This window comes from Felis catus, chromosome B4 (genome assembly GCF_018350175.1).
Source record: "Felis catus isolate Fca126 chromosome B4, F.catus_Fca126_mat1.0, whole genome shotgun sequence".
NCBI classification, from domain to species: Eukaryota; Metazoa; Chordata; class Mammalia; order Carnivora; family Felidae; genus Felis; species Felis catus.
In genome coordinates this window covers 134,750,804-134,778,304 of record NC_058374.1, presented here as the reverse complement: position 1 = coordinate 134,778,304, position 27,501 = coordinate 134,750,804, and the positions used below count along the sequence as shown (strand labels likewise).

The 27,501-nt window shown below is 47.4% G+C and overlaps 1 protein-coding gene and 1 long non-coding RNA gene across 3 annotated transcripts; one reads left to right on the top strand and one right to left on the bottom strand.

Moving 5' to 3' along the window:
* The first annotated feature begins 42 nt into the window (after window positions 1-42).
* On the top strand, window positions 43-18,170 carry DESI1 (desumoylating isopeptidase 1). 2 transcript variants are annotated; one of them, XM_003989337.6, is made up of 6 exons: window positions 43-369; window positions 9,526-9,547; window positions 10,654-10,723; window positions 13,046-13,155; window positions 13,846-13,968; window positions 15,662-18,170. In XM_003989337.6, exons 1-6 carry the CDS (start codon window positions 282-284, stop codon window positions 15,753-15,755), a joined length of 507 nt encoding a protein of 168 aa, XP_003989386.1. In that variant the 5' UTR covers window positions 43-281; the 3' UTR covers window positions 15,756-18,170. The 2 variants fall into 2 exon arrangements, with proteins under 2 accessions (XP_003989386.1, XP_044918377.1); XM_045062442.1 differs by having other exon boundaries at window positions 13,813-13,968.
* On the bottom strand, window positions 11,924-23,213 carry LOC123386753. Its single transcript, XR_006601154.1, has 3 exons — window positions 22,798-23,213; window positions 13,363-13,474; window positions 11,924-13,277 (listed from the first exon to the last, which is right to left on the bottom strand). It is a non-coding gene; the product is annotated as an uncharacterized LOC123386753 (long non-coding RNA).
* Between the last annotated feature and the right edge of the window lie 4,288 nt (window positions 23,214-27,501).

Here is a 27,501-nt window from a genome sequence, read left to right as displayed (position 1 = left end):
GCCCGTCGGGACGGTAGGCACATGCGCAAGAGTGCGTCCTCGCCCCCGCCTCCTCTTCAGCGCGGTCCCTGCCCGTCCCGGCTCTGTCACCTCACAGTAGTCGTTGCCCGTGGCGGGTATCGGGGCGCGTGCAGCGCAGGGCCGCCTTTCCCCCGCCCCTCAGGCCGGGCCTGGGCTCGGTCCCCCGCTCCCTACGCTCCCCACCCCCGTCGGGTACGGGAAGGTCCAAGCTGCTACCGGGTGCCTGAGGGACTTCGTGGCCACCGCCGCCACGGGTCCCGATGGAGCCGCCGAATCTCTATCCGGTGAAGCTCTACGTGTACGACCTGTCCAAGGGCCTGGCCCGGCGGCTCAGCCCCATCATGCTGGGTGAGGGGGCTGGGGGCGGGCGAGAGGGTGCCGGGACGGCCGGCCGAGGTAGGGAGGCCTGGACCACGGCTCAGGGGGAGACGCGGGGCCCAGAGGATGGAGAAAAGCCCGAGTGGAGAAGGGAGAGGTCTGAGGTTTGGGCGCCTTGAACCCCACTTTTTCTGTCTTGACGTTTGAGTCCAGGAGGAAGGGACGGAGGAGTCACGCCCTCCCGCTGCCCCTCAGAGCCGCAAGCTAAGCTGGCGCTGCATCCCGGCGTCTTCCCTGCCTCTCTTGGGGAACCCTTTACACTCCTTCCTCGGCGCAGTGTAAGGGAGGTGAGGGTGCCTGCCGCGCGGTGCCCCTCGTGATGAAAGGGACACTGCGGAGGAGATTCCGGGGTGGCCCTTAGAGAGCCTTCCCTCCGTGCCAAAAGGAAACTGCAGTCTCTGGGGTAGATGGGAATAGGAAGCTAGAGCTGCACAAGGGGCCCAGCCATCGCCCCCAGGTGGAGGTGAAGTCAGGTCTACTGGAGTCCGGACTCGAGAATTCACCAAGTTCTGACCTGACGATGCGGTCTTCTCTACAGTTTCTAAGTTAATTGCTTTTGCCCAGATGGTTAGAAAGCAGTTCTCGCGGAGGACTGGATACTGTTGTGTCAGTAAGGGTTAGTAAAGGAAGTATTTCGGTTGTGCTCCATTAAACTACTTAACTGCCAGGAGAGAAAATCAGCCCTAGTTCACTGCACATCGAACCTCATTATAAGCCAAATACCAAAAATGTCTCATCTAACATAGAAATGGTCGAGTTTGCGATTTCAGGTGATATTGGGCAGGAAAGGATTTTAGGAATTGAAAAATTGAACAACTTTGGCAACATTCGCTTAAATGGCTAGTTTTTCCTGGCTTTTATGGACGCATTAGAAAATGTGTCCTTGGAGCGCCTGGGTGGCTCAGTCGGTTAGGCGGCCGACTTCAGCTCAGGTCATGATCTCACCACTTGTGGGTTCAAGCCCCGCGTCAGGCTCTGGGCTGACAGCTCAGATCCTGGAAACTGCTTCGGATTCTGTGTCTCCTTCTCTCTGCCTCATGGTTAAGGCAAGAGGGCAGAGGTCAAGTAAGCAAGGCTACTTTTGAGGGCATCTTTTCAATGTCCTTGAGTTTCTAATGTATCTTAGTGAGTTGAACTCAGTCTCTTAACCCTAGGCCACTGAATGGTTACTCGTATTTGGCTTCACGTCAGAATCACCTAGGATGCTTGTTCAACAGACAGGGAACTTCACCTTCAACGTTTTGTTGAGTACGAGTAGAAAAGGCAAAGTTGGAACAATTCTTTAAATATTCAGATGTTTTGAAAGCAAAGGATTTATACATGCTCATGTAGGCAAATAATTATCTGGAAGAATACATAAGAAACTGAAACAGTGGTAACCTATGGCAAGGGAAACTTGATGCCACAGGAATAGAAGGGAGACTTCACTATAAACTTTTTTTGTACCTTTTGAATTGTGTACTACACACATAACATTATTCAAAATAAACAAAGTTTTAAATATATGGATTCTAGAGCCTCAGTACACAAGTACTAACTAAGAATCTTCTGGAGTTTTGATCCAAAAATCTGTATTTTTAATAAGCTCCTCAGATAATTGTTATGTAGCCAATCCATTGTTGGGTAGAAGCTTGGGCCTAGATCACCAGTTGTTAACATGAGTAAGGCAAAACTGAAAGCAAAACTTACAAAGTCATTGGGGAAGGTGCTAATCACTAACAGATTACATCAGTCAAGTTCCAACTAACCTTCTTGCAATGGAGCCATTTGATTAGTGTAATCATAGCTGTAAGCACTCTTAGGAATCACTGCTTCATGATTGATTCAGCAGATTTTTTTTTTTTTTTGAGTGCCTACTAGGTGCTAGTCTGAATGGTAAGCTTAACTGAGGATAATATATTGAGCAAAGATGTTCACTACCATCCTGGAACTATTTAGTGAAGAAAACATAAAAAATAAGCAAAAATTAATAATAATTAAATTATTTAAAATAATAATTGTGGTAAATGCTGGCCAGTGCAAGAAGCAAACAGGTTGCTAAGGTAGGAAGTAACAAGGGAAATTTACTTCAAAAAAAATTTTTTTAATGTTTATTTATTTTTGAAGGAGAGAGAGAGACAGAGCATGAGCTGGGGTGGGCAGAGAGAGAGGGAGACACAGAATCCAAACCAGGCTCCGGGCTCCAAGCCGTCAGGACCACCTGATGCAGGGCTTGAACTCCCGAGCTATGAGATCATGACCTGAGCTGAAATCAGACACCCAACCGACCAAGCCAACCAGATGTTCCTTTTTCTTTTTCTTTTCTTTTTTTTTTTTTTATTTTTGAGAGAGAGTACAACTGGTGGAGGGGTAGAGATAGAGGGGGACAGAAGATCTGAAGCGGGTTCCCTGCAGAGTGCCCAATGCAGGGCTCAAACTCGTGAACTGTGAGATCATGAGCCCAAGTCAGACGCTTAACCAACTGAGCCACCCAGGCACCCCAAGAGAAACTTACTCTAAATAATGGTGGCAAGAGTAGTGACTTTTAAGTTGGGAATTTCAGGATGAAGAAGTAGCCACAAGGAAAGTGATGAGGGAGTTACAGTGTTCTAAGCTTAAGGGGGATCAATCTGCCAAGGCCCTGAGGCAGGAAAGAGCTTGGCCTTGTCCTGGAACTGAAAGAATGCCTTTTTGGAGTGTCATGGGTAAAGGGAAAAGTGCCATAACTGAAGGTGGAGTGCTAGACCTATCCCCTTCACTTTTTTTTTTTCTTTTTTACATAGATTTGAAATCCTAGCCAACAATGGTAACTTAACCAACTTTGCACACCTGACCACAATGGTATTTCTAAGAACATCACCTTACCTGCCAATCTAATTCTCTCTTCCCTATCCCCTTTTTCCCATATTGCTCTTATGCCTTTTGCAAAAGTAATGAGGTGTTATCAAAGCTAATGGTCATTACCTTCTAGAGTTGAAAACTTATGGAAAATGGGCATTGCTGTACTGGTTCATCCTGTCCAGACATCACCAACCTTAAGGTTGGGTATGTCCCAGTTTTGTGAGTAACCATATATTGATTTCCCATTCCTAAATATATTTGAACCTTTCAAAAGTCAATTTGTTTCCTGATTTTTGCTATGACTTCCAGAAGCATATTAATAGCTAGCATTTATTGAGAGCTTACCATGTGCCAGACTCTTTTTTTCTGAGTACTTTGTGTGTGTTATAACCCTCACCACAGTTTTGTGAAGTAGGTCCTGTTATTACTTCTGCTTTTCATTTGAGGAACCTGAGGCATTACATTTGCCCCCAGCTCCCACAGCTGGTAAGTGGCAGGACTGGGTTATAAACGCAGGCAGTCTGACTTTCAGAGCTCATGTTGTCAATCATGTTGCTGTACCCCTTCTACTGTGTAATGCGTCCCTTTATAATTTTTGAAGTTTGTAAAGGCATCCTTGGTCACGTGTTTCAAATTTGGATGAGAAAAATATCTGGGTTCAATGTGTATGTGCCATTCATAATCACAGATATATGATCATTCCTCAAACTAAGTTAGTGTGACCTCATCAGTAATACCTTCTTTTCTTCTTATGACAGAGCCTCATGATAAGACCCCATCTAGCTCTGTTACCGTCATGATTGGACTAGATAAAGTCCAACATAATTCCCTTCTCCCCCCCAAACCATGCAGACTCCACAGTTCTATGCTGTCCAGTTTTCAGTCTCCTAGAATTGCTTCCATGAAGGTACTTCTGTACCATTGTCCTTCAATCACCATGAAAATGGCCCCAAATTTATCTTTAGCATTCTAATAGACAGCTGATTGTACCTCTTTTTCATAGTGTACCATTTGCCTACAGTAATTAGCTATTATAATTGTCCTTTAAATTTGTCCTCTTAATAATTGCGGCTGTTCTCTAAATCTCATGACCTTTTTGTGTTCTAAAGTACATAGGCATAAATGCAGAGATGTTTGGGGTTTTTTTAATTACAGTAAGAGGCACTTGATATTTGTTGATTGTTTTCTGATCCAAAGTTTTGTGTATATGCACGTCCTGGGATTACATTTATTTATTACTTTTTTTTTACAAGCCTATCTCAAAATTGTTCCCAGGTTTAAAGACGTAAAGATATAGAATACAGACCTTTATTTCTTGGCAGAATGCAATCTAAGGAATGTTTGAAATTTTACTCTGGACTCAGGTCCTTGCTTGATTCTGTAATACAAAATAGTAATGAAGTAAAAAACATGAACTCTGTCCTCCAGCGGTTTATTTCACTAAAAATAACATGCATACACATGCAACATTAGAAAACAGCATAAAATAAATTATGACTAGATACCAAAATGAGTGAGTGGTGAAGCGATCATTTTAGGTCTTGAAAGAAGGGAGAGGCCTTGGTGGGCTGAATGTGTCAGAAAGACTTCATCAAGAACCTTGAGCTGCTGGAGGGCAGAGACTGTCTCATTTCTCAGTACATCCCAGGTAGCCAGTCAGAGCTGATGCTCAAAGAATTTTTGTTTTTTAAAGTAAACGCTGCACCCACTGTGGGGCTTGAACTCATGACCCCAAGATTGAGTCGTATGCTCCCCCGACTGAGCCAGCTAGGCGCCCCGCAATAAATATTGATTATAGGAACAATTGGGACTTGAACTCAAGCTTGAAGATTACATAGAATTTATTTGAATCTGAAGGGGTTTTTAATGTTTTAATGCCATCTATTGTGCTTTGTTTTAGATTTTTATTGTTCATTGTATGAACTGTTCTATATCCATCTAAGGAATTAATTTAGTAATCATGTGATTTCATTATGGCAAAATGAAAACTAACGCAGCTTACAAGGCCCTTCGTGATCTTTCTCCGGCTTTTTTCTCCACCCTCACCTGTCTCCACATACCGAACACAGTCAATAGGAGCCTTTCTCAACTGGATTACACACGAGAATGAAGCTCTGAGGGAAATGATCTGATAGAGTATTTTCTCAATTCTGCCAATAGATACCCTGCGGCATGAGGGCTTATTCTCTTTCGGAATCCCAGTGGAAAAGGGCTGCTGTACACCCTAACAGGACTGAAACTGTTCAGCTCTTTTTTACCTCTTAAGCTTTTCAAAGGCTGTGCCCTCTGCCAGGAATACTTTCATTTGGCTTGGCTAACTTCTGCTTATCCTTGAGATCTCAACTAAAGTGTCACTTCCCCCAGGAAACCTTCCCTGACCACCACCCCTCCAAATCTTGGTTGTATGTCCCTAGTATGTGCTAATAACACAGTGTACTCTCCTTTAGTGGCATTCATCATTCTATTTTATAATTGTTCATTTTCTCGTCAATATCCACACACACACACCCCCCCCCCAAATGGACTGGAAGCTCCACTGGGGGCAAGAACTCTAGATATCCACAGTACTTGGTGTTCAGTAAATACAGCCTGGGTGGAATGTTGCTCCTCAAAACATTGCTACAAGGCCTGACTAATAAAAACAAGCAGTGATTAAAAGGGAACCCTCTCCGCACCTGGGTGGCTCGGTCGGTTAAGCGTCCAACTTCAACTCAGGTCGTGATCTCGCGGTTCATGAGTTCAAGCCCACGCATGGTGCAGAGCTGCTTGGGATTCTGTCTCTCTGCCTGTCTCTGCCCCTCCCATGCTCTCTCTCTTTCTCTCTCTCTCTCAAAATAAATAAACTTAAAAATATATATATATTGGCAGAGGCCCAGTTATGTTATACAAATATTTCCTTTTACCTTTTTCCAACCTAGATTCAATATTTATCCAGTGGCCCAAAGAAGGGCAAGCTGATTTCTTAAGTTAACATTAACCCCTTCACATTGATGGTAATCTGGCAAATGCTGAGCCACCCAGCACACGAGAACATTGTCAATTAAAAACACTATCAAGCGTCTCCTCACTGGCTAAGTCAGTGGAGCATGTGACTCTTGATCTCAGGGTTGTGAATTCAAGCTCCAGGTTGGGTATAGAGATTACTTAAAAATAAAATCTTAAAAAAAACCACACACACACACACACACACATATATATATATATATATATACACACACACAATTAACACTGTATGTTAACCAATGTGTGTGTGTGTGTATATATATATTCTTTATATATATATACACACACACACACACACACACACACACACACGCAACTATTAATAACACTGTATGTTAACCATACCGGAATTAAAATAAAATAAATAAAAATACTATCATGAGAGGAGAAATTTGGGAAGTGAGCTGGCACTGCATTTGACTTATACCAATGAGCTAATGCTACCTGCACAGAGGCCCCTGCTGCCCCATCGCCATCATTACTTATACCTATTAGTAGACATTGGTTAAACAGCAGTATTCCAAGTGCTGATCTTGAGCGTGTCCTACAACCAGCATGTAGGTCTACGTGCTCCACCCACGTTAATTGATGAGGTGGGTGGAGTATTTTCTCCTTGGCTTTTATATACTAACTTAACACTTACAATCAGTGGAATGCTGACTAATGGAGACCTTACTCTACATTGTTTGTTATTCATGATGGAAACAAGGCTGTTCTCCATGTCTTCCATTTATTTTCACTTGCGTCCTTCATAGGCCTTGAATTCAGTGCTTTGGCTGTGCTGGCAGGCTTGGAGACATGCAGGCATCTGACCCACCCACTCTCTGGCCTGCTGAGGACATCCTAGTGGGAAAATAATCTGCTTCTGTAGTGTGTTAATATCCACTGAGCCTAATTCATGCTCCAAAATGGCCTTGTGACCTAATTCAAATCACCACCTCCTACTCACCTCCTCCCACCCCAGTGAGGAAGGGAAAAAAAAATTTTATTTTAAATCAGTTAAGTTCCACTTTCCAATGCCTGTCACCCTGCGGGGAGGAGACTGTGGCCCTTGTTTTCTTTTTCCTGAGAACAGACTACTGAACAGCTGCCCTTGGGTTTCTACCTCAGCTGCTCCCACAAGTACATTGTCATATCGTGTTTTTTTCTTCTTGCTTTTATGCTGGACAAACCATGCATCTTTATTTACCTGTTTGTAAAATGATGGTAATAAATATTTGCCCTACTGTACCACATAAGGATGATGTGAGAATAAGGATAACTTGGGAGCAGTTCAGATTCAGAAAGGATGTACGTCTAATCAGTCCATTTGAAGATGCTTGTCGTAAATGGGTTACCACTCCCCTTCAGCATCCAGTCTGTTTCACATCCACCTCTGTGGAATTTGAACTGTTTGAATAAGGGCAGAGCCTGCTCCACGGCCTTTAGGGGGCTACCCCAGAAACCCCATTTGTGACCTCGTGGGCCAGAGCAGCCGGTCTCTTAGTGAAAAGCAGACTTGTCTCCAACTGGAGGACGGACAGAACTCTGCTACATTTGATTTTCCTTGTTACTTCACTTAGCCTCATAACACTAACAGAGAATGAAATGTTTATATGTAAAATAGACACAGCATTGGGGCACCTGGGTGGCTTCGTTGGTTAAGCGTCTGGCTCTTGGTTTCGGCTCAAGTCATGATCTCACAGTTCATGAGTTTGAGCCTCACATCGGGTCTCGTCATCCTTAGCACTGTCATGTAGTGTCTCCCATGGACTATTGCAAAGACCTCACTCCAGTCGGCTCTCTCTATGACCTGCCCTCCTGTTCATCTTCTACGTCAGGAGTTCTCTTTTAAAAGATATAATTGTCTTGGGCTGCCTGGGAGGCTCATCAGTTAAGTGTTCCACTCCTGGTTTCAGCCCAGGTCATGATCTCACAGTTTGTGAGTTCAAGCCCTGAATCAGGCTCCACGCTCTTAGCTCAGGATTCTCTCTCCCTTCCTCTCTCTCTGCCCCTCCCCTGCTTGTGTTCTATTTCTCTCTCCCTCTCTCTCAAAATAAATAAACTTTAAAAAATCATTAAAAAAATAAATAAAAGATATAGTTGTCTTTTAAAAACATGGAGCTGGGGGCTCCTGGGCGGCTTAGTCGGTTAAGCATCTGACTTCGGCTCAGGTCACGATCTCACTGTTCATGAGTTCGAGGCCTGAGTTGGGCTCTGTGCTGACAGCTCAGAGCCTGGAGCCTGCTTCAGATTCTGTGTCTCCTCTCTCTGCCTCTACCCTGCTCACATGTTTCTCTCTCTCTCTCTCTCTCTCTCCCTCCCTCCCTCTCAAAACTAAATAAACATTAAAAAAAAACAAAAACAAAAACATAGATCTGGTTAAGGCACTCTGCTGGCTGCCTAACAACCACGAATGCCCCCACGGTGTAGGACAGCCTTCTGTCTGGGCTTACCCTACTTTCCTGGCATCCTTGCTGACCACTTTTCCTCCTGTCACCATCACTACAGTCTTTGTTCTAACCTGCAGGACCTTGATCTTTATCACAACCGTGGGTTTGCACATACTATTCCCTCTGGCAGAAACGTCCATCCCTGCCCCTACTTTTCCTGGGTTGAATTACAGTTTATGAAGGTAGTTCCTTATCTTTATCATATATAGCATCTTATTTTTACCAGTGTATAATTAGAACCTATCAACATTGTGTTTTACTTAGTTATGTGTGTCTCTCTTTCCATTTGACTTTGGGCTCCTTAAAGGCAGGACAGTGATCTCTTCGTACTTTCATTTCCATATCTAACATCATTTCTGCCATATAGAGGTACAGAATACATTTGCATTGACTATTCCAAATGGACGGCATTTGTAAAGTTTCGCTCTGCCATTTTCTGAAGGGTTTCACCTCCCATATGCTCAATGAAGAAGTGGATAATAGCTTTTTTATACCATTGTTATACTGTTGTCACTATATGTGAGACAAATTAAAGGCAAAGTTGAATTGACCCTGACAGGGAAAGAAAAACAAACATAAAATTGGGGTACATCTATACCAGTGTTTTTATCTTGCATTCTGATGGATTCTGATAACCGTTCAACTTACTTAACATGACATACCTATATCATGACCTAAGGACCTTATTGGAGGAAAATTGCATTCCTGGAAAATCCCCCCAGAGGTTTATAGTGGGTTAAAGTGGGTTTGAGTGGGTTTATAGTGGGTTTGAGTGGGTTTATAGTGGGTTTGAGTGATGTTCTGAATTTGCTCAGGCTGGGAGGCCATTTATTCTGGTCCTGAGTAGCTAAATCTCTTCTTTTCTCTACAGGGAAACAACTGGAAGGCATCTGGTAAGTTGGGTGGGACTCCTTACAATGACTGACTGGTTTATGAAACAAAGTACCTGTGCACTTCAGGTTCCAGTCTATGTTTCCAGCTTGAAACCTAACTCTCTGTATCATGAAACTTCCAAGTTCTAAAGCAGTGGTTCTCAACCAGGGGTAATTTTGTGCCCCTATCCCCAACCCCAGGGAATTTGGCAGTGTCTAGAGACATTTTTGATGGGTGGACGGAAGCCAAGGATGCTGCTATAAACACCCTACAATGCACAGGGCAGCCCTTCACAACAAAGAATTATCCAAGCAAAAAATGGCAGTGGTGCTGAGGTTGAGAAACCCTCGCGTAAAGAAAGGTAGAATGATGTCATGCCCATGCCTGACCAAGCCTTCTAACTACAGAAGTCCCAAGGGCTCCACATGGCTGTCTTAAAACACATCTGCCGTGGTCTGTCAGCACTGGATCCACCCCTTTCAGACAAGATGGTAGCTGAGCTCTCAGTTCCATTAATGAGAGGAGACCATAGGTCAGTATTCCATCTGGACTCCTGGAGCCTGCTGACATTTGGGATGACCAGAATGTCTTTTTACTTCGTTTGACTCAAACCGAGTAATATGAGCACTTCCGCCTGAAACAGGTCTTGCCTCAGCATGGTCCAGGTTAACCTCTCCTGTTAACTGCCTAGGAACACCCCTTAGTCTGCAGAGCTTTATTTCAGTAAAGATGTGTCAGTATCAGGGTGAATCTAAGGACTCCTCTTCTGCTGTGTTCTATTCTGCCCCAGGAGACATTCAGCAGTGTCTGGAGACCTGTCTGGTTGTCACAACTGATTGCGGGGGGTGCCACTGGCAACTAGTGGGTGGAGGCCAGGATGCTGTTAAGCTTCTAGAATGCACAGGACAGCCCCCCAGCAAAGAATTTTCCAGCCCCAAATGTTAGTAGTGCCAAAGTTGAGAAACTCTGATCTATGGTATTTATGCCTTTGGTTAGTTTTATAAGGCTGCTGACCGTGTAAGTCCTATCCTTGGGCAGAAATTATTCTCCTTGAAGTGTGGTGTTTGCTTTTTCTCAGACCAGTTTGAAGTTTTCTGGCTTATCCTGTCTCTTCTCTGCATTGCAGGCATACCTCCATAGTTGTGCACAAGGATGAGTTCTTCTTCGGCAGTGGCGGTATCTCCAGCTGTCCCCCAGTGAGTGGCTTCCCCCACACCCTGCCCTGAAGTCTCACGTTCCCAGGGTTCCCATAGACCAGGAACTTTACTACTACTCTGTATGTCTGGCTTCTAGCCCAGTGGATGTCAGCCTGTGGCTTAGTTCCTCGTAACTACCTTAAGACTCAGCTCAAAAACACCCTTCCCAGGCCTCCTTTGTGCCCCCTCGACATATGTGGGTCCCTCGGGGTCACACCGAGCATGGTATGATGGATGAGCTGTTCCTGAGTCTTTGCAGGGAGCTGTGTATAAGCTCCTTGTGAGCTGAGACCGTGTCTCACTCTCTGTCCCTGTCACCAGCTCAGTGCCGAGCTCATAGTATGAACTCGGTCAATGTTGAGCTGAAGGATGAGGGCTCTGAGGGGTAAAGTGAGTTGCCCAAACTTAGATGGCCAGTAAGTGGCACCAGTACTAAAACTCAGGACTCTCTGTCTCTAAAACCCACGTACCTTGCCACAAACTTTCTCTCCGAGCAATCTAAGGTTTTCGTAGAAGGTGCTCAAGCAAAGACCAACCAACCATTCATTTTGCTATTCATAAATGGAAAGTCATTCTTGATTTCTTCCTCTCGCTGGTCCCTTACCTCCTGTAACAAATCCTTCGTTAAGCCCAGTCAGTTCTACCTTGTAAATATATCTTAAGTCAGTCTCTGTTCATCTCTTCCCATATTTCCAGAGCTTTCACCTCATCCATGCCACGCTCACGTCCAGCCTGGACCACAGCAGTACCTCTGCTCCTCCTCAGTCAGGTCTCCACACAGGAGGCAAAGTGATCTTTTCAAGATGAAAATCTGATCATGGCATTCCCCTGCTTAAGTCAGAACTCTGCCCACTGCTCTTTGGATAAAACCCAGAAAGCTCAGCATGGCCTCCAAGGCCGTATCTGATCTGGTCACTGTCTCCCTCTCTGAATGACCTCTTTTCAGGTTGTGCCTTCCCGCCACCTTCCCCCCACACACACCTTCTTCTCATTCCTTGAACATACCTTGACATTTAAACCTACTCTCTCACTTCGTCCACCTCCCTGATCCTTCGCCTGTTCGCCTGGTTCTGCCTCTCCATCCTTCGGATTTGAGCTCAATGTCACTTTCTCAGGCAAGCCTTCCCAGACTCCTCAGACTGGAAAGGTCCCCTGTTATATGTACTGATGGCATGCTGGACTTTTAATAACCTTATTACAGCTCAAAATTATATATTGGTTTATGGGATTTTTTTTTTGTCTGCCTTCCCTGCTAGACTATAAGCTCCATGAGGGCAAGAATCTCATCTGTTTTGTCCACATCGTACCCCCAGTGCCTAGCATAGGCCTGGCACATAGTAAGTTCTCAATACATATTTGTTATATGAATAAATAATAGGGGGTCGAATAGTGATCTTTCAGTCTCTTACAATTTTGAGACCATTATTCTTGGACGATTGTAATGATCCTGCTCACCAGGCTTTCCCCAGTGCCTAGAACAATGTCAGCCACACAGTAGGTGCCCAATAGCTATTGGGTGAATTAATGATCTTTCCAGGGAGTTTTGCTCAGGAGTGCTCTCCCTTACCCCCTAGCCATTCCCAGCTCTGTCCTCCCCAGTGATCTGTTGCACACCCATGGCTGCTTTCCCCTTGGCCTCAGGCTCTCCTTTAGTCTGCTATAGCAGTCTATTAACCCATGGTGGAGGGTTTCCTGTAGGCCTTTCATGGGCCATTAACTCCCTTGCCTGGGGAACCCTATCGACATTGTTAGATTAGCCTCCCAGATAAAATAGAACTAAATTGTGGAAGTGTTTGCCAGCCTGCCAGACTTCTCACAGTCTTCACATTTCCCCAGTGTTCTAAGGGATAGCAAGTGTGTCACAAGAAAAAACTGGCTGCATACACTTAAATATAGGCATGGAAAGATGGCCTGTCAAGTGCTAGCCATTTCTGGTTCTCCTTTTGTGCCCTTGGGATCAGGCCTGTTGGGAACAAAGGGAGACTTCAGATTCTGGGTTTCTATTTTTTTATCAACTGGATGAGGTGACAGCATCAGGGGTCTGGCCTGAGACTGGCCAGAGACTCAGTTTCCCAGGGCCCCACCAGAAGAAAGCAGCCCAGCTTCTTAGCCACGTTGCCAGCATTTGGCAATGGAGAGTTAACAGGAAGCCCTAAGCCATTGCAGCCTTGATACAGATAGGAAATGACACTCTTCATCTGCCCTGGATGCTCTGAAAGGTAAACGTTGGAACAGAGCATCTGTGGTCTCCCAAGGGAAGCCACATTAAAAAATTCAGTGGGGATGGTGACTTAATGACTTTCTTTGGGTTGGCTCTTTTAGGGAGGGACATTGCTTGGGCCCCCAGACTCTGTGGTTGATGTGGGGAGCACAGAAGTCACAGAAGAACTCTTTCTGGAATACCTGTCCTCCCTGGGGGAGTCTCTGTTCCGGTGAGTGGAGACAGGGGTGGTGGTTAGTTGTGTCTGTCCCCCCACTAGACGATCGGCCCCAGAGGGCAGCCACAAGGTCACATCGCCCAGAGCACTCAGCACAAGGTCTGGCCCAGTATTTGCTGAATAAATAGGAAGAGAAAGCAGTTATCATGCCACAAAAAGAGCTCAGCTTTGCTCCCAGGCAGATATCCCATCCCAGCATACCTTCTGCTGAAACCCTGAGGACAGGAAGGGCTATTTATTCCTTCTGATTAAAATCAGCTGCTGCTGTCTCAGCACTCGCTGTTCTCAACCCATCCCGGGCCAGTATCTCGTCCTGAAAAATCAAAACCAGGGTTTGTGGAGGGATTTGGATGAAATGCCAACTTGAGCAGGTTTTCTCTTAAGCTTTAGTCAATTGTCATTGTAGTAAGTGTTTAACACTAGAGCTCTGCTTTTGTGACTGTGAAGATTCTACTGAAACTGTAGAGGAGCCATATATTTTTATTTCATCTTTCCCTTAAAAATCTGTTTTTGTGGTCCAGAGTGGCAAATCAAGCAGTCCTTTTGGAGTGTATGAGAAAAGGAAAATCACAGTCCTCTTAACCCAGCTATGCTCTCCATGCCATTTCCTGGTTTGAGTTATTTCACATATGTGCTTGCTGACTCTCTCAGATCTGTGCTTCAAACCTTTCTTACAATGTACAGAAGCGAGGCCTACAACCTCTTTGAACACAACTGTAACACCTTTACCAACGAAGTGGCACAGTTCCTGACCGGGCGGAAGATCCCTTCCTACATCACTGACCTTCCCTCTGAAATTCTATCCACGTAAGTGGCCTTCGGTCTCTGCCCCAGCCCCTGAAATCCCCATTCACAGTCCGTGCTGCTAGTCCGGCCCCTGATCTCAGCAGAATCCTCCCGAGCTAGGTGGGCCCTGTCATGATGGCAGCTGCTACCAGGTAAAGCCACCATTCTCTCCACTCACTGATGCGTGCCTCTAATACTTCACCCTCCTTGGAGTTGAACCCACTCTATCCTGGCCTGAGTGCAACCACAGAACTTAGAAATCCACTTGACGCCGGCTCCAGCATTTGTACAGAGCCCTGGCATCTCATGAAGCGTGCCACTCCCCAGAAGTCCTCGCATAAAGTGTACTTTTAGATAGACAGGCAGAGAGAACAGATCAGAGGATTAGTAGGGTGGCTTATTTTGCGAATGTCATTTGTTAGTCTTTCTTCCCCTGCACCATGAGCTCTTTGATGCCCTCAGAGACAACCTCGTACTAGCCCTCATACCTCAGTAGATGTTTTCTTCAAGAACGCACTGTAGCCCCTCCCACCCTGATGTGGTCCGAGCTTTGTGGGCCATCATCTAAGCAGTGTCCCCTGAAAGCACACACACAACACACACACACACCCAAAGCCATCACACCCTTCCCTTCCTTTGCTGTTGTGTTCAGGCAAGCCTCTAACCACTCCAGGACCATGTCTGTTTGCGAACCCTGACTCAGTTTCTCCTGAACTGGGGCCCTGTCCAACAGAGATCCTGGCAGGTTTAGCAGGCTCAGCAAGGTGAGCTGTTTTTCACACCTGGGTAGAAACCTCTTAGGAAAAACTTGCAAGGGAAACAAGGCTGCGGTGTCAATCTAGTGAGGAAAGCCCCGTCTCCCAGCCCTGCCTCTGCCTTCCCGTTCCTTGGTGGGTGTGTTAAGCCTCACAGCCTTACTAAAGGATCTAGGTTATGAGGCCCTAAGCAAGTGTAAGTAGCTGGAATGTTCTTGCTGTTATTATTTGGTGGGTGAAGCTCCAGGACTTGTCTGAATTAAGGTTAATATATCTTGGTGTCATCTGTTTACGCTTGAGAATGCTCCCTTTGAACCTGGACGTGATTTTCAAAAATGGCAATATCCACCAAAGAAAAAGAAAGCCAGTAACTGAGATGTGTTGTGGGCACCCTGATTTAAGGTTCTAGGAATTTTGAAAAGTCTCTAAGGTTCCAGTATTTGCAGTGTTTTTTTCCAGCCAAGTTACTCTGAGAGCAAACTGGGAGCCCTTTAGAAAGTGGCCTTAACACCTCCTGGCAACCTGCGTTTGTCATTTTTCCTGAGTATTCCCTAGAAAATACCTTTTTCTTATCCTTTTTCTTCTGCCTCAGTTTCCTCACTTAAACTTTATTTTTATCCATGTATACCATGAGAATTAAAGATTCAAGTGCGGAAAGGCCAGAAAGCTCTAGTTCCTTGTCTGCAGCTAGCCTGTTCAAGCCAGAGCTAACCAGGGTCTACAGGTGAAGTAGTAAGACTATAGCATCTCCGCGGGGTGAGGGGGACCCCAGGAATAAAAACACAGAGCAGGCCGTTTTGAGGGCTCCTCCATGAACGTGATGTGCGAGGTAGGTGAGAAAAGCGAGTGAGGTTATGGGTGTCCTTCTTCCCTGTGTGGTGGCGTCACTGTACCCATGGGCGCGGTCGTGACTGTCTGCACCCAGCCCACCCCAGCCCCTGGGTCTCTTTTCTCCACAGGCCCTTCGGACAGGCCCTGCGGCCCCTCCTGGACTCCATTCAGATCCAGCCTCCTGGAGGGAGCCCCGTGGGCCGACCCAACGGCCAGAGCTAACAGGACTGCATGGGACCGCCCTGCCTCACTGGGGCTTTTCCTTTTTAAACAAAACAAACCCTACCAGATTTCTATTTTATAATTTTACATCAGAGCTAACAACCAGGGGAAGGCTTTTTAAATTTCCCAGGGAAGGAGATCACCAGGCTGCATGTAGGACAATGCTGCTAAGAAACAGAACAAAATGCCATCCCTTCTAATAGTATTATACTAATTTATTAAGGCTGTCTTGTCTGTGAGTTCACTCTTGACGCTGCTTCCTAGGCGTCCTCCACACTGGAGAGAGGGAGAGGGTTTGTTTAAGCAGAAGGCAAGAGGCACGGTTTGGGGGAGCCCCGACCCAGAACCTCTTTCCAGAGAACGCCCACGCTGTACCCAGGTTGCCACCACCTGTGGGACCCAGGTGAGTTTTACAACATCCACGAAGCAGCCATTGCAACATCCCGGAAGCAGTTCCTCTCTAGTGTTAAATGAACCAAAGGATTTGGTGCACGTGAGACCAGTTTCAGGATGACTGACCCAACCTAAGTGAACTCTGTAGCCACAGCCTCTCTCACCTCCTCTCCCTACCCCAAGCAAGGCCACGGGGCCAGGGCTGGAGCAACCAAAAGCCTCAGGATCAGGGGAGAGTGACAGCAAGTGTCAGGCCAGAGAAAACAGGATAAAGCCATTCTTCCTTCCACCTACTGATTGCCAATCCTCTGACATCAATTTTGGAGAACCTGCCTTGCTGGCTACAGGCTGCCCTTCCTCAGCATGGCTGACCTCGTAGTTTGTGAAGGTTTGGGCTGGAGCGGCAGAGACCCAGGCCTATTGTCTACAAGTAATAATGTAGATTGTTTGTAGTCCCTGTACCACCCCCCTTCACCCCCAAACCAGATGCAATATTCAGCTAGGGACCAAGGGGAAATGATTCCCTGTTCTAGGAAAATATCCCTCATGTAGAAAGATAGAATAATAATGCAGAATCAAGGTGGCAAGCAAATTTTGAGTTGTTTCTGATAGAGATTTTTTACATTATCCTCAGTGTGTTTTGAAGGCACATGTTATTTCTGTTGTCATATTCTGACTTTAAGGATGCATTGTTGAGAGCCTGACTGGGCATTTTCCTAATGAGCTGCTGCTAGGAGCTTATAGGGAGGACCAATCTGGACGTTTCTTACCTGGAGAGGCTTTCAGATTCCTTTTCTACACATGCCTCCCTTAAGTTAGTTTTTGGAGGGGTGTGGAGAAGGGTCTCAGAGCTGTCAGGTCCCTGAGTCCCAGCCCTGGCATCTATGGGTCCCTCCCGCCACAGCTCCTGCCACTTCTCAGACTTGAATTATGTTCTCTTTCCTGGGGTCCGGCCTGCAGCAGGTGCCTTTGCTCTTCAAAAAGCTGCTGCTCATCTTCCCCCGTCTCTACCATTAGCCATAGCAGTTGGCGTCATCAGGGGCTTGGCTAAAGGAAAAGGTGATTTTCTGCCTTTGTGTTTGCCTGTGACCTGCCCAGAGGCACCTCCATGGGGACCAGCTGTGATGTCAAGTGACATTTTGGAGAGCAGAAAACTAGCAGGGACTGTTATTTAATGTTGACCTACTGGCAGAATTGGGCTCACGGAGAATAGGTTTCGGGCTGGGTACCTCCCGGGAAGGCAGCTTACTAGTGGAGTCCTTCGCTTCCCACCCAGGTTTCTCTCCTTTCCCAGGTTGCCTTGCCCAGCCCTCTGTCTCTTCCAGGCTCCTGTTCCAGACTTTCCCTCCCAGGGCTCTCAGCTCTAGCCAGAGGTGTGGCATCACAGTCTCCTTCTCTCTTCTCCCCCATATCCAGGCTCAGCTGGCTTCACTCCTAATAGCAGTCACTCCAGACCCAGGAGAAGTTAGCCAAAGTAGCTACCCTGAGAGACTGTCACTTGGTTCACTGAAAGTCCCCCTTCATGCCCAGCAGCCGTTTGTGCCAATGCCTGGGCTCTAGGCTTGTGGGGAAAGATGGAGGGATCAGCCAGCAAGCAGCCTTCTCTGAGCTCTCCAAGAAGGCCAGCTCTCTCCCCCCACCCAAGTCCCACTATCACTCATTTTGGAAGCCTGGGCTCAGGCTACGACCGCCAACCCAATCCTCACATTTCTCTGTCAATCCCAGAACCTCAGGAGCGTGCTCATTATGACCAGCTAGCTCCACACAAGTGTGCGAGGCAAGCAGAGTGAGAAATGAGCCATGTGTGTATCATACAGTAGACACCTCCATCAAGGTCCATTGGTTTAAAGGGACAGGGAAGGAGGAGGGATGGACCTCACCCCTTCCCCAAAATAAAGCTTGTACCTTTGAGATTCCTTTTCGCCCATGAAGTCAAACTAATGACTGTGTCTAGTACGGAGGTGTTTGCTGGTTTTCTTTGATGTTTTTTCTAATGCAATAAACTCATTTCTGCCTGCTGCATTTGCGTCGTGCTTAAGGTTTGGGTATGCGTCCAACATAGCCAGGTTTCTTCTCAGTCTGTCTCCCTCTGAGCTTAACTCTGCTGAGTCTGGATATGCTGCCTTTGCTTGTTTGTTAGCCTTGTGGATGAGAAGTGACAATAACAGGGAAGAATATTTGACCTTCACCATTGGTTTACAAAAATGGAGAAAAGGCCCCGAGAGAATACTACTTGCCCAATGTCACCTTGCAGCTGGTGGTAGAGAAACACTCAAAGCCTCGTCTGCTGGCCCCAGCTTCTGAGATCTTCCTCTAGAGGACCTTGGCCATCGGAGAGCATCTCACCCCACCAAGAAGCGTATACTTATGGTTTCAGTTTGGCTATAGGCTGGGTCTGTGGCCCCAAGGATCTCTGCCCACCTTGTTACGATGACCTCACTGAACAAGTGTGGAGGTGGGTGGATGGCTCTCCGAGCGTCCCCTGGCACTACAGACACTAGTGTGGCCGTGGGTGTCGGTTCAGTTGGCTTTGAGTGAGCACGTGCCACAGGCCGAGGCGAGGCTAGGTACTTTCACACACAACGGACTCGAGGTGTAGGTACTGGTCTCGTGTTACAGATGGGGAAACAGGTACAGAGAAACTAAGTTATCCAGGTGGCAAACGGCCGGGCCCTTGAATCCAGGCCATGTTCTCACCACCACACCTGTGAGACCTTATTATTGAGGCACTGTGTCTTTCCCGCGTGCTAGCTGAAGAATAAGGCTCTGTCTCTCCAGAGGACACAGAGGGTAGGTGGCTTTGGCTGACATCTCCCCCTGCCCCCAAAGCTGACATGTTCCGAGGCAGGAATCTCTAAGAGTGCCTGCTCTGAGATCACACAGCCTGTGCTTAAGTCCTAACGTTGCCACTTGTGGGCCAGTCTGTTTGTCTCCTTTTCTGTAAAATGGAGGAAATGGTACCTACCTCACAGGGTGGTTTTCAAGAGAGTAAATGTAAAGTGCTATGCTCGGTGCCTGGCACAGATCAAATGCTCAGTGAATGTCAGGCTGAGAGCAGAATGCATTCAACAGCCACTGACTGGGGGCTCCTGTGAGCCAGCTCTGGGCAGAGGCCCCTGCCAATCCTCTCTGCTGAGGACAGTTTCCAAGACCAGATGCTGCTGATGTGTACTGCCTGCTTCTGTGGGAAATGACACATGGTTTTACCCTTAGACTTTGTGACTCACGGCAAGTCAGTCTGGGGTAAATTCATTCATCCCCACAAACGTCTTCCTGGGAGCCTATTGTATGTAAAGCAGCCCCGGGCTCTGTGCTGAGGGTACAGGGGTGAGCAGGACCAACAAGGCTCCTGCCCGGCAGGGATTCTATTCTGAGGAGGCTGGGAGACAAAAGGGTAGAGAAGTTTAGTGATCTCAGGTGGCCTAGTGCTAGGGAGGAAATACAATCGGGTGGCAGCAGGTGTGAATTCCCCAGGTGTGAAGGAATACGTGTCAGGAGGTTGGGGAAGTTGTGTGACAAGGTGATGTTTAATCTGAGGCCTCACTGACAAAGTATAGATCAGAGAGAAGAACACTCTGGGCACAGGGAGCAGCAAGTGAAAAGAATGTCGGAAGGACTGAACGGAGGCCAGAATGACCGGAGCATGAGAGCCAAGGAGGTGGTGGAAGGTGTGGAGGCTGGAGGCCAGCGGGCCAGACGGCGTGAGGCTTTGTAGGTCAAAGAGTGACACAATCGATTTGCTATGTTGAGAGATGGGATGGTGCATCTCTCCATGGGATGAGGCGGGGGGGGGGGGGGGGGGGGGGGCTTGCAGTTGTCAGGTAAGAGGTGAGGTGTGTTGTGCATCTGCTAAGTGACTGGGGAGCTGGAAGAAGCTCCCTGCTCCCCTGGTGTTCAGAGTGCGGGGAGGAATGGACAGCTCCTGTGAAACAGGAAAGGCCAGAGCTGCAGGATGGCGCAGCCACTGCCACAGCCCCTTGTCCTGCATCCATGAGCTTCAGCGGAGCTCCTCCAGCTTTAGTTTGGGGTGTGCTTAGATTTCTTCATTTGTTTTTTCCAAAAAGTATTTGCTTTGATCATATGATATATCTAGAAAATGTAAGCAACCAATGAAAGTACAAAGATGAGAGGAAAAGTCGTCTGCAATCCCATCATCCTAAGAGGTGTTGGATTTTGTGAACATCTTTGCAGAGGGTTCTGTGGATTTGAAGACACACATGCTGAACATGCTGTGTGGTACCTGCCTTCGTTCTCAGCATGTAGTGAAGATCTGTACGGCTCCAGCAAGGTTGAAAGAAAACCATTGAGGAGGGAGTGATGGTGCCTGGTGGTACTGGATAGAGGAAGCTCTAAGGAGAGGACATTCCGGCAAAGTTCCCTAAAGCTTGAGGGAACCATTAGGTAAGAGTAGGCTGCCCATCACAGCTGTGTGCGTGGAGGCCGGACCTGCTCTGGAATGGGATCATGGTGTAAGAGGATGCCTGCCTGGGCGGGTGGGTTGGACCATGAGACCCATGTCTCCTCACACTCATAGGGGCTCTGGCCTGGGCAGCAAAGAACCAGGAGGGGTCTGGCACATCACTGAATGTGACCCCTTGACCACGGAGCCTGGCTGCTTTGAAGGGGGTAGGGCTTCGGGTACTGACCCTGGTCTGAAGGGTGGCCTGGGAGCCCAGAGTCCCCTGCAGAGATCTCTGCTCAAAGGTTTGGCTCCCCTGGAGAAAGCCCCACAAGGTCACGCTGCAGTGAGAGAGGTGGACACCAGGTGGCGCTGTGGATGTACTCGGGGCCCAGCCCACCCCCAAGGGGCTAGTCTCACCTACCCCAGGTCACAGAAGCAAGCCCTGCCCCCTACACACCTCAACCACTGTGCCACCCCCGACCCCCCCCCCCAGAAGCCCACAGTACAACAGTCCAATTGTTCTCACATTTATCAAGGCCCTTCCTAAGTTTGTCCCTGGACCTCTCCAACCCCCATCCCCTGCTGTTAAGTGTAGGCCACTGTCACTGCAAACAGTATCCACCTCCACCTTCAATTTACTGTTTGCTGGACCTGGATCATCTCTCCCCAACTATCCTCAGAGCAACCCCTTTCTCAGAGCTAAAGGCCCAGCTACAGCATTTCCTCTACAAAACCTTCCTGACTTCTCCCTACCCCAGAGCAGATCCCTCCTCTTGTGGGTGCTTCCTGGCAGGCTCCCACTAGCTGGGGCACCCTCCAGGGGTAGGGTCTAGCTGTGATCACCTGAGTGCCTGAGCCCAGCACAGGACCTGGCACAGAGCCAGCATCTCCTTGCGGGGCGGACATCAAAGGGGAGGGTTGGCCATAAAAATTTAACCCTGGATTTGGATACATACCTGCCTGGATTGGCCCTCTGACTCAAATGACCCTGATCAAGGCCTCCCTCTCTATGGGCCTCTCTGAATCTGTAGAATAAAGACTATAGATCAGACAGTCTCTACCACCCCTCCTGGGGAGCAAAACTCCTCTCCCTGCCCATGACTCCAGAGACTAGTTCTCAGTCCTGGGGCTGAGCTCTGATCCACAGAGATCACTAACCCCAGGTGTAGAGGGGGAGGGAGGGCTGCCGCCCCTGCCCCCCATCTCCAGGTGGGGCAGTGCCATCCCTGGCCCCACTGGCTTTGGCCCCAAGGGAGCCTGTGCCGACCCAACAACAGCCTCCACCCCCTCCACAAACACCACCTCTGAGCATGTGCCCTTCTGCTTATTTAAATTCAATGGACTTGTTTGAGCATGTGCCTTTCTGCTAATTTAAATTCAACGGGACTTGTTTATTGTGAAAACAATAGAAGTCCTGCAGGTGTTTTGAAATATGGAGGAAAAAAGTCAACATCCACAATCTTCCAACCTCCTGCTGCCCATAAACTAAGAGGGAACTAGAACCAACAACCAGCCCTGACTGTTCTTTGCAAAGCCCCTTTTAGCACAGCTCCTTTCCTGCGCCCCCTCATCTTCCTGACAGCCTGGGAGAGGCTGGCAGTGGTGGCCCCATTTATAGATGAGAAACAGGCTCAGAGAGTGGGAGGGACCTGCCCAAGTTCACCTAGCTGCGGAGGGACAGCCCCAGGAGGGACAGCCGAGGAACGGTCAGTCTGCCTGTATATACACTGCATCAAGGCTGCTCCTCAGGCCGGGACTGCACCCCTGAAAAAGTCACACTCCAGGGTCGCATGGGTGACTCAGTAGGTTAAGTGTCCGACTCTTGATTTGGGCTCAGGTCATGATCTCACAGTTCAAGCCCTGCGCCCGTGGACCCTGCTTTAAGCTTCTCCCCTTCCCCTGCTCATGCATTCATGCTCTCTAAAAAAAAAAAAAAAAGTCATACCCCAGATAGGGAAAAAGAGGGTCAACACCTCCCATATTCACTCAGCACATGTTGACAGTTGGCCTTCCACCAAGGGGGCAGGGAAAAGCATGGGCTTTAGAGGAACAGAACTTAATGTGAATTCTGACCTTGCTGTGATTCTGGGAAGCCAAGGTCACCCCAGAGGGTGTCAGTACTCTGGTGTCAGTATCTACCTCTAGAAATTGATATAAGCGTACTCACCTCAAAGGGTTCTTGGCAAAAGCAAGTGAAGTACCCAGGGTAGGACTACACCGTCCAAACCAAATATGGAAGCCACTAACCTCCAAATCTCAGTCAAAGGTCTGGCCCCAAAGAGCCAGAGCCTTCCTTTTTGAGCAGGATCCTTCCAGGCTAGGGTCTCAGGTCCCCTGTCTTCAGACCTGGCTTCCTTTGGTGCTCTCAGAATGCCCTCTGACGACCAGTCTCTGTAGTCCCAGTTCCCCCAGTCCTACTTCTGCCTCTCCCTAGGGCCTCTCCAAGGCCCCATCTGAACACCAGTTGCCAGGAATGAGCCTCCCTCTTAAAGGGACACACTGGTAGCCACAGAGCTACTCCGTCTGGTACTCCTGGATTTGTGCCTCAGAGCACTCACTCCCCCTCCCTGGGTTTCAGTAAAAAAGGTTGAGGTGAGAATTCTGGAAGAGACTGTGAAAGGTATTTGTAAGGAAACTAGTTCACTACAGATGTGCTATTGTTGGGAGCTTAGCTTTGTTTGTATTTGTAAGAGTGGACCCAACCCATAGGAGACAAAAAAACCTGTCCTTGTGCGCCCCACCCTACGGCTTCTGGAGCCCAGCAGCAGGGTGGGGCCTGGGTATCTGCATTTAACCAGTTCCTAGGAACTCTTGGCTGTGAGATATGAGAGACTAATTTAGGCAATTCCAGCCTCACCCACCGGCTCTATACTAGCTAACTGGGCCCTGGGAGGGGTCTTAGGCCCTGCCAGTGATGGGGTTTTGGAGTGGTGGGGGTCCAGAGCCGATGGCCAAGAAAGAATTCTGGAAGACGTCTTTGGTGCAAAAAAGGTGATTTTATTAAAGCACAGGGACGGGACCCATGGGCAGAAAGAACTGCACTGGGGTTGTGAATAGTGACTGGTTATATACCACGAGTTAGGGGAGGTAAAGGCAAAAGGGAGGCCTCCAAAAAGACTTTCATATGCTAAAGAGGACTCAGAAGATAGGAGGCCTTGCAATAGTCAAGCTAAGGTTGTTTTCCCTCTAGTAGGGCATTAACATGTAGACCGTAGAGAGGTCCTAGAGAAATGCTATGCTCTGTATTTGCCTCAAGTATTTGCCAATGGGCTGCAGGTTATAAAGAAATTTAATTTTATTTACCATTTCCTTCTTGCCTTTGTTTCCCAGATCACTACGGAAGGGAGGGTGATGTTGGGGCTCCAGGAAACTGAGTCTATAGGTTTCTGGAGATCAGGCTATTGATAAGATTGCCTTTTCTTGTAATTTACTAAAACATTTGCATTTGTAAACTATTGGTGACTCCTGTCCTGCACGACTGTGATTTCTATCAGTTAACTATTTCTTTTTTCCTTCTCTCAGCTTTAGGGCAGCCAGGAGTGCCTGAGGAATGTCACAAGTATCCCACCTGGGGGGAGGGGCACGTTTGCTAGTTTGCGCTTTGCCCTCAGCTTGCCTTATGCTCCCTCATCATCAGTGCCCAGAGACCCAAGGACCAGATCTGGATGGAGCAGGAAGAGCAGATCGAGTTGGGTTTTCCTTCCTGCGGAGATGGTTCTGCTTGCTGTCAGTATTCAACAGAAAACAAACGCTTCTTGAGGGCAAGGCCCTTGTTTTGTTCTCTACAGTATTCCCAGAATCCAGAACAGTGTGTACCCCAACACATTTGTTTAATGAATGAACCAAACTCTGGCATAGGGCCTGGAAACAAACAAACAAACAAACAAACAAACAAACAAACGTTTTCCTATGGCCCGGATTGAATATGGCTCCTCAGCAGGGCACAATTATTCGTCCTGTCTTTTACATTTTTTTCTATATTTTGCTCATCACAGATTTTTTTGGCATTAATTTTTATTTTTAAAAAATATTAAATTAGAAAGAAAAAAATTAAAACACCACTTATTTTGATGTTTATTTTGGTGTCCTCCTAAGTTTTTTGCCTGTGCAGGTAATCACCTTACCGGTTCACTCTGGTCTCAGCCCGGCAGGCCTGCCAGGTTCTTTATATAGCCTTGGGTACATCCCTTTTGTTTTTCCTCACCAAGTGGAGACAATACCTTCTAGAGCTTCTGTGAGAATGCATGAAGATATGCAGTCAAGGGTCCAGTATGATGGCTAGCACATAGTAAGGGGGTCAATAAATAATGGTTATTCCTAGCTCACTGTTCGTAGTCCTATCAGGTGGGGATTACGTCCCCATTATGTAGATGAAGAAACAGTTCGGGAAATGTGACTTGTCCAAGTCCTTATAGTTAGCAGGGACCAAACTGCGGTTTTCCGGACTCTGCCTCGAGCGATCTGATGAGAACAAAGGCAAAAGGAAATGTAGACAAAATTAAATTTCCTTATAACCTGCAGCCCATTGACAAATCCTTGAGACAGGCAGAGTTTAATATTCCTCCTGGAAGTCCCAACTGTCTCAACGTTAATGCTCTGCTAGAGTAAAAAAAAAAAAAAAAAAAAAAAAAAAAAAAAAAATGATCATAGTTTGACAATAGCAAGGCCTCTTAGATCCTGAGAATCTTCTTTAGCATATGAAAGTCCTTTTGGAAACTTCTCTTTGTCTTTACCTTCCCCCAAATCCCAAAGTATATCATCAGTTACTCCTCACAACCCATTCCAACTCTTTCCGCCCATGGGTCCTATCCCTGTGCTATAATAAAAACACATGTTTACACCGAAGACATCTCCAGAATTCTTTCTTGGACTTCAGCTCCAAACCCCAACATTTCAAACCATATCAGATCTTCCTAGGGCACTGCAGCTACCAAGACAAAAAAAACAAAACAAAAAACTATCAAAAGCATTGTGCACTGAAGTGCCACTCGTAGGTGTGTGGATGTGTGTCTTTGCATGGCCTAAACTGCTAGAGCTGATCACAGGTGATGAGGGAGCATGAGGTAAGCTGAGGGCAAAGTAAAGCTGGCACACACCCCCTTCCCAAGTGGGACGTGTATTTATTCCTTGGACACTCCCAGCTACCCCAAAACAGGAAAGGACAAAAAAACCAAATGGCTAAACAGATAAGAGACTCCACCAGTTTACCAGAAAAAGGCAATCCCATCAATGGCCTAAAGTCCAGGAACTCCCTGTTGTCAATATTAATGCTTTGCTAGAGGGAAAAACCACCTTAATTCAACAATAGCTAGGCCTCCAGTATGTCTTTAGCATGTGAAAGTCTTTAGAAACTTCCTCCTTACTTCATCTCCCCGACTCCATAAAAGGGTCACTCCCACACTCGCTGTACAGCTCTTACCTGCCCATAGGTCCTGTCCCTATGCTTGAATAAAATTACCTTTTTGCACCAAAGACGCCTTCAAGAATTCTTTCTTGGCCATCGGCTCTGGACCCCACAAACCATCACCCCCAAACTTCATCACAGGCATTGGCAAGAATAGTGGATGCAGCAAAAATGCCCACCCAGGCATACTCCCAAACTGAATGGCAGTCCCTGGGAGCACAGAGGGAGGCAGGGGGGGCTTGGCTCTGGCAGTATGGAAGGAAGCCAAAACAGAATCCTGGAGAAGAGGAAGCTGTAGTCCATGCATTTCAAAGGGAACTTTGAAATTCACCATAATACCAGCACCCAGAGACAGCCTGCTGCTTTTCCTTACCATGCTTTTTCCACGCTAAATATTCTACAACACAGATTTTTATGGCTTCGCGGCACTTCATCTCATAAATAGATCATAATTTAACCAATCCCCATTTTTTCCCTTATTTTCTAAAAGTTAAATTGCTGGCTCAGAGGTCTGCCCATTTTTTTTTTATTTTTTTTTCTAATGTTTATTTATTTTTGAGACAGAGACAGAGCATGAACGTGGGAGCGGCAGGGGGAGGGGCAGAGAGAGAGGGAGACCCAGAATCGGAAGCAGGCTCCAGGCTCTGAGCCATCAGCCCAGAGCCCGATGCGGGGCTCGAACTCGCCGACCGCGAGATCGTGACCTGAGCTGAAGTCGGACGCTTAACCGACTGAGCCACCCAGGCGCCCCAAGGTCTGCCCATTTTTAAGACTTTTGACGTGCAATACCTGTTTAATCAGTAACGGTATCAAACACATCTATACAAATTCTCCTTTGGAATAGGTCTGCTGTGTGCCAGGTCCTATGTGGGCTCTTTTACATTTTTTATTTCTTTGCATATGCACAACAACCCTACAGAGTAGGTGATATTCTTCCCATTTCACAGATGGAGACACAAAGCCTCAGAGAGGTGAAGTGACTTGTTCAAAGTCACATAGTGGTGGAGCTGGGAGGGAAGGCAACCTAGGACTGATCATAAAGTCAACGTGATGGTTAAATAATTATGAATAGAGGGATCCAGAAAGGTTTCTTGAAGGAGGTGGACCATGAGCTAGGCCTCGCGGGGTGGACAGAATGACAGCGGAAGGATTATTAGTCCGCCAAGGCCATCTGGTAAAGTCCAGAGCCTGAGCAAAGGCCATCAGATTAACGTTTAAGATTTGTAGGGCAAAGGCATTAGCAAGGAACGGGTGAGTCACGGAGTGACTGACGGCGGGCGGGGAGACTCGGGGACAGCTCAGGTTCTTGGAGTCCCGCCCTCTCACTGCACTGCGGGGTTTAAGGCTCCGCCCCCGTCCAGCCACCCTAGATCAGATGCAATCAGAATATTCCCGCCGAGCACCAACTCTGGCCCCGCTCCTCTCTTCCGGGTTCTATGCCTCACTTCCCGTCGCGCCCAGGCTCAGGCCCCGCCTACGTCTGGTTTGGAACAATCAGACCAGCCTGCTGCTCTCTGCTCCTCCCTATGCCACGCCCCCTCCCACCT

What these genes read in the sequence shown, in the direction of transcription:
- DESI1 (XM_045062442.1), top strand. Translation starts at nt 282, where the DNA reads ATGGAGCCGCCGAATCTCTATCCGGTGAAGCTCTACGTGTACGACCTG. An exon ending in GCTCAGCCCCATCATGCTGG is followed by an intron (nt 370 to 9,525) that starts GTGAGGGGGCTG and finishes TTTTCTCTACAG; the next exon opens with GGAAACAACTGGAAGGCATC. An exon ending in CTGGGGGAGTCTCTGTTCCG is followed by an intron (nt 13,156 to 13,812) that starts GTGAGTGGAGAC and finishes TGACTCTCTCAG; the next exon opens with ATCTGTGCTTCAAACCTTTC.